This window comes from Plenodomus lingam (genome assembly GCF_022343315.1).
Source record: "Plenodomus lingam strain CAN1 chromosome Unknown contig_17, whole genome shotgun sequence".
Classification (NCBI taxonomy): Eukaryota; Fungi; Ascomycota; class Dothideomycetes; order Pleosporales; family Leptosphaeriaceae; genus Plenodomus; species Plenodomus lingam.
In genome coordinates this window covers 1,368,942-1,375,306 of record NW_027093934.1, presented here as the reverse complement: position 1 = coordinate 1,375,306, position 6,365 = coordinate 1,368,942, and the positions used below count along the sequence as shown (strand labels likewise).

The 6,365-nt window shown below is 45.0% G+C and overlaps 2 protein-coding genes across 2 annotated transcripts; one reads left to right on the top strand and one right to left on the bottom strand.

Annotated features, from left to right (window-relative positions):
* Window positions 1-1,750: 1,750 nt before the first annotated feature.
* Window positions 1,751-3,055, bottom strand: IAQ61_003491 (uncharacterized protein; the record flags this gene model as incomplete). The annotated part of the gene is made up of 1 exon (XM_003845115.1): window positions 1,751-3,055. The coding sequence occupies one exon, from the start codon at window positions 3,053-3,055 to the stop codon at window positions 1,751-1,753; it is 1,305 nt and encodes a 434-aa protein (XP_003845163.1).
* A 146-nt stretch (window positions 3,056-3,201) lies between these two features.
* On the top strand, window positions 3,202-6,169 carry IAQ61_003490 (uncharacterized protein). Its single transcript, XM_003845114.2, has 2 exons — window positions 3,202-5,237; window positions 5,288-6,169. The coding sequence occupies exons 1-2, from the start codon at window positions 3,360-3,362 to the stop codon at window positions 6,035-6,037; spliced, it is 2,628 nt and encodes an 875-aa protein (XP_003845162.1). The 5' UTR covers window positions 3,202-3,359; the 3' UTR covers window positions 6,038-6,169.
* The last annotated feature ends 196 nt before the right edge of the window (window positions 6,170-6,365 follow it).

Here is a 6,365-nt window from a genome sequence, read left to right as displayed (position 1 = left end):
AGCAGGCTATAGATAGAGGTCTATACCCTAGGAAGCTAGAAGTAAAGGTAAAGGTAGAGGTAAAGGCAGAATTATTTTACAAGAGTTTTTCTTTAATATAGGATCTAAACCTAATCCTAAGGATAGGGACTATCCTTTCTCTATAGGAGGGGGTAGTATACTAATAAGGTAGAATTGCTTGCCTATTATTCTATACTAAGTTAGGCCTAATAAAGGCCTAACTTACTAATATATATAGAGAGCAGCTCGCCTATAGTTAGGATAGGTATATTCTTCTTGTCCTTTTATATAAGACCTATAGGTGTAGGAATCTTATCCTTTTCTATATAGACGCACACTCCTATATGCCTTTAAGTTGTATAGGATACCTTTTGGATGCCCTACCTACCTAAGTTATTATACCTACTTAGTAATCCTATAAAAAAAGCTTAGTATTATAATAGGTTAAAATCTTATAACAAGGTATCCTATAGAGCTCTAGATTAGGACTAATACATAAGAGTAGAGATATAAGTAGTACTATTAGCGTATATATAAGCTATAGTAGTAATTTACCCTCTATTACTATTCTATAGTATAGCTCTAAACCTTCTCTATTTATAGGCGCTTTTATTAACTATATATTTAGTTTCTAAGAGTACTTTAATAAGAAACCCCTATAAATCTATATTATAGATATCCTAACTATTAATATTATAGTACTTTATTTTTTAGTATAAACGCTTAAAATATAAGTAATACCTTAAAGTAGTTATAATTAAGCTTAGTAGCCTTATAAAAAATATTACTAATGTTTTAGTAGTTAATAAAGTGCTATACCTAACTTTTACTTGTATAATTCCCTAATATTTTAGTTATAAAATTTTAAATTATAGTTTATATAAGGGGTAATTCTTACTTATAAGGCTATTTGATATACTTTATAAGCTTTTTTTAAAGTTTTAAGTATTCAACAATTTAGTAGAGTAGTAGTATATACCTACTAAATTTTCTAGTAATATCTAGATACAGTTAACTATAAGTGACTATACTTTTCTACTATTTCTAAATATATAAAATCTTCTCTAAAAGTTAAGGATTTAATTGCTACAAGCGTGTTATTAAGAGGTGCTATAGTTATTAAGAATTTAGTGTTGAAAATTTGGTGATTTTGGTGTTGGTGGGCGCTCGGTGGGGGTGGGCGCTCGGTGGTGGATCACGTTAGCATAGACTTGAACAACTTCTGACTGGAATACGGAAGGCCAAGTCCAAGAGAGTGTCAAACCAAACAGGATCCAGCTTTTAACTTGATAGATCTACCGGTCGCACTGAAGCAAGATTCCGACAAATCCTGTCCCGTAACCCCCGCGGCGCTAGTCAGTGTGCGTTCTTGTACTGCGCTAACGAAGTTGATGTCACTGGAAGGATATGTCTTAGAGCTGGCAACTGCATCAGCTATTTGGTTTTTGGATAGCGTGGATCGATCCTATACGACATCGTCTTGAGCATTACTTATAGATGAGTATAAGGCAAATCGTCGAACGTGGTCGTCAACCAAATTAGGCCAGAGTATGTCGCCCCTGCATCGTACTGATTCGCTAATGCTGTTCATGGCCCTCACTTTTTAAGGCTGTGGCTTTACTCCAAATTTAATGAGAAATGCCCAATGAGCATGACTAGTTGTTTATTCCAACCGTCATTCTTATACATTGAAATATGTTCATACTTGGATATTGTTTACATGCCTGTGAGCCTCATCGTGAACTGTCTCTTAGTCCATACCAACGTACTTGAACCACAAAGGACGACAGTCATCCTTGTTCAACCACTTCTCGCCATCGGTAAACCGCCCTGCCACACAGCCCGAGCACTTCGGACTGTTCGGGCAGTTAAAGAATGGGATATGCTGGTATCCGATATCTCTAAACCAATGAATCTTGCTTTTGTCCTCAAACAGACCCAACGCCACACTGTGTACCGGCGCATCACCCCATCTCTCGTAGAAGAAGCCGCCCGCTCGGTCGAGGTGGTCGAAGAAATCACGATATTTTTTGCTCCTCCAAAAGTTTAAATCACCAATTTCAAAATTCGACCAGAAATGGCATGTAGAGTACCCACGTGCCTTTTCCGCGTTCTCAGGCCGTCGCTTGTCATCTTCGAGCCATTCACGCGCATTGTTGGGGTGGACATAACCGGGGTTGTCTTCGATAAATTTCTTGGTTTCGGGCCAAAGCGTGATAACGCTTTCAGGGCTGTCGTAGAGGTTGATGTTGAAGCCGTAGGTTTTGTTGTGGTCTTGCATCCATGCGAAGACATCGTAGTCGACGTCACAGAAGAAGTGGACGTTGGGCTCCACACGCCAGTAGTACTGTATGTCTTTGAGAGCAGGATGTTGGCTGAACATGCCGCTGTTCCAACGGCACATTTGATGATACGACTTCATGCCCATGTATTGCACCTTTTTCCCGAAGAGTGCAACAGACTCGCTGTATAGGTCCATGTTTATCCATGATGGTATTTCCCAGTGCTCAGGAGGAACAAGCTCGTAGCGTACTTCTGCGTTTGTGGCAGCGCGAGTCTTCTCCTTGAACTCCTTGGTGAAGGGCTTGTCGTTGAAGAAGGTCCACGGGTAATTGAACTTGTGGTTCCATGTGCGTTCGAGGTCGTGCATGCTCTGCAGCAGATCTTTGAGTTCTTCATTGCGGACTAGAGAGAGTATGGTCGCGTTTATACGAGCGCTGTTGGGGTTGCCTGGGGCGTAATTATCGCCGTCGACTCTGCGTAAGGGTTCCGGTGGTTCACCAGATGCTATAGGTGCGTCGTCATCAGTCTCTTTCACCCTACACTCTCTGCCTTGTGCGATTTCTGAATGTGAAAGCCAAGGGTAATACATACGGTCTAGTTGTGGATCATGATCCCAATCTCCCCAAGTTTTGCGCCCAGCATCAGCCGGGCTCTTACTCGGAACCTTGAGTGAACCTTCAGAACCTGGACTCTTCATCATCTGCACAAACATGTAGATGAAGATGCAGAAGGTGGCGCCCGCCAAAAAGCGCATGCCCTTGGGAAGCGCCATCACGCAGTGAATTACGTAGTGACTGTGGGCGGCGGATGAGATGTCTGGAAACTCTAAGAACAAGAGTTCCCAAGTTTGGCTGAAGAATCTCTCACATGCGCTCGCTCCACCAACGCGGATGCGGTCTGGAGTTTCATGATCGGTGACGCGTGGGCTTGTGCTAGGCTCGAATTAGACAAGTGTGGCGGTCGATGCATCAACTCCAACACGTAGAGCATTGATAGCAGTAGCACCACCACACCCGTCTCATTACTGGCCATCATACCTTGTTCTTGCGAGCAGCTGGGGCCGAGGACGCATCGGGATGTCGCACAATGCAAAGTTTAGTAGCCTCACAGATGAGCTGATACAGTCGATACTGAAGTTTGACCCGGCAAGCAACAGACAAGCCTACAAACACGCAAAAGACATCGCGTCACGTGGACTACGGGGGCATCAGTATGCACGCACAAATCAGTTTGAAGTCACAGCTCGTTTCGCAGGCTTAGACGAGAAGTTTCGAATAAGGAGCCGCGATGATTTGGCTGACGCTCTGCAGACGCGACTCCAGAAGCTGGAGGGGCTGACAAGCAAATTTAAGCCGGACTACCTATCTTTACTGCTCCTGCTGGCTGATAGACCACTCGAAAACACCCAAGTCGAGGCTTTGGAGCTACTGAGACCACCTAGCCCCCCACCAGTTCTCACGTGGTCTGAGATCTTGGAGGCAGATCCCTATAGTGACGAGGAAATTTGGAAGGATATTGACGATGCAGACGACTCATCGGCCGATGAGAAGACGCCTAATAGGCGCGAAAAAACCCCATCCACTCCTGCGACGAGCGTGGATGAGGATGACACGTACGATCCAGAAGCATGTATCATCGCAGACAAACATGAGTTTGTCACCGAGCTTAGGAATCTTCAATTTTGGAATAACACAGCCAATGAAGACGGCGTGAAGAACGATATTACCGAACTCCAGATAATTAGAGAGACATTGTTCATGCTTGCAGGTCTTCGGACAAGTCTCTATCAAACTGATGCACATCATCACAACATCCGCATCAATACCACTTATGTTCTTAGCCATGCCATGCCCGCTACCACAGAACACCTTTTGTCTCAGTTCACTGAAATTGGCAAAAAAATCCTTGGAATGCGAAAGTGGACAGAGAAGCCGTCGGTGACGCCATTGAATCAGACCTTCGAATCGGCTGTTCGCAAGCGACTCTTGATCTACGAAAAGGCACTTTCACAACTCCAGCAACGCTATCTGTTACCCGACAAGCCCATCTCAGTCAGCTTACTAGAATTACATGACGAGATCCGATCGATGTCAACACCAATCCTCTGTCTTGCACAGATCGTATCAGACGTCGAACCGCGCCTGTTAGTCAACCCGTTTAGTCATCTCGAAGCGTTGTTCGACTATACCACATTGGCTCAAGTGATGCTTGAAAGAGATGTATTCAACTACATGTCTGAAATTTTCTTCGAATGCTTGCAGACATATCTAAAGCCAATTAGGCGATGGATGGAGGATGGCGAACTCGGTGTCGATGACGAAACGTTCTTTGTATTCGCAAACGACAACAACAGCGATCCCGCCTCCCTCTGGCATGACCGATACATGCTTCGCCACGACGGACAAGACAAACTTCGATCGCCCACCTTCCTCCAGCCGGCTGCTAAAAAAATCTTCAACACCGGCAAGAGTGTCGTCTTCCTTCAGAAGCTTGGCATACAGGAAACACATGCGCAAAACTTTAATAACGAACCACTCTTAGATCATCGTACTGTGTGTGGTACCTCGACCGATGTACCACTTTCACCCTTTCCCGAACTCTTTCAGGCTGCATTTGAGAAATGGATCCGCAGTAAATATTCTGTCGCATCCAACATCTTGCGCCAACATATTTTCGAAGCCGGCGCTCTTATGCGCACAATGGTCAACTTCGAGTTTTTGTACTTCGGTAGGGACGGATCAATTTTCGAAGACTTCGCCAATGCAGTGTTTGGGCGCATGGACGCGGGACGACGGGGATGGAACGATCGCTATGTATTGACTGGGTTGGCAAGAGGAACATTTAGCACCGTCATGCCTACTACGGATGTCGAAAGAGTTGTCGTGAGATCATCAAAGATCAAAGAGCGAAGCTGCTCTGTCAAAGCACTGGCCGCGATCTCTATTGATTTTGCTGTACGCCGTCCTTCCCTACCACTGTGCGTCAATGCTAATAATACCTTCAGCTGCCATGGTCGATACAAAATATTATACAGCGGTCTTCTATTCCCATCTACCAACAACTCTTCACCTTTATACTTCAAATATATCGTGTTCAGTACGTGCTTCGCCGCGCGCGTCCCACTCGCCTACAAATGCTCAACCGTACCCGGTCGCCCCTTGCATGCAAAATGCATCACCGCTTGATTTGGTTCACGGACATCCTTCGCTCTTACCTCGCTGAAACCGTCATCTTCTTCACCAGACGCGACATGAATACCGCCATGGACAAATCAGAAGACATCGACGAGATGTCACAGATCCATATCATCTTCGTTGCTAGATTGCAGGAGCGTGCGTTGCTGTCAAAGGCAGTGAAGGCTATACATAAAGCAGTGATGGACACGTTGGAACTAGGCATGCTTTTTGCATCAGCTGTTAAGGAAGATATTACGACAGACAAGACTGATGCCAAGACGAAAGGCAAACCCCGAAAGCTTGAACGGCGGAAGAGTGCGATTCCTATTCGCCTCGTAGAAGATGACTCGGATTCGGATGCTGGTAAAGACGGGGACGAACTAGGCACACCGAGAAAGGAAAAATCACGCGAAAAACTCAGTCCAGTGGAGATGCTGGAGAAGATTGATGGGGACTTTGCGAGACTGCTTCCCTTTATCACAGCGGGACTCAGAAGTGTGGGGAGAGTTGGCGCAGAGCCGATGTGGGAACAGCTTGCTGAGCGGTTGGAGTGGGAAGGCAAAAATGACGGGCTTTGAACCATTACTAGCTTTCATGCAATTGCATATTTCGTATCTAAACTACCTATCAAAGATTCAAGGGAAACTGGCGACGTAAAGATGAAGTTGTCTGGGAGTGAAAGTGCAGTAGTGGACGAAACAGAAGCAGGGCTACACAATAATGATCGATAATTCCCGGCTACTTCACCATCATAACGGTAACTTCTCCTGTTACTTGAAGTTTTGAGTAGGGAATTTTTTGGTGGGTATTAAGGTGGGTGCCGATACATCGCAATACGCACATGGCATCGAGGTGGGTATCCAGATGCGTATCGAGCGTAGCATCAATTTATCGCCATGTCGAAGT

Bases quoted from the DNA above. Each gene is read 5' to 3' on its own strand.
- IAQ61_003490 (XM_003845114.2), top strand. From the start codon at position 3,360: ATGTCGCACAATGCAAAGTTTAGTAGCCTCACAGATGAGCTGATACAG. The intron at 5,238-5,287 runs GTACGCCGTCCT...TAATACCTTCAG, and splicing joins CGATCTCTATTGATTTTGCT to CTGCCATGGTCGATACAAAA.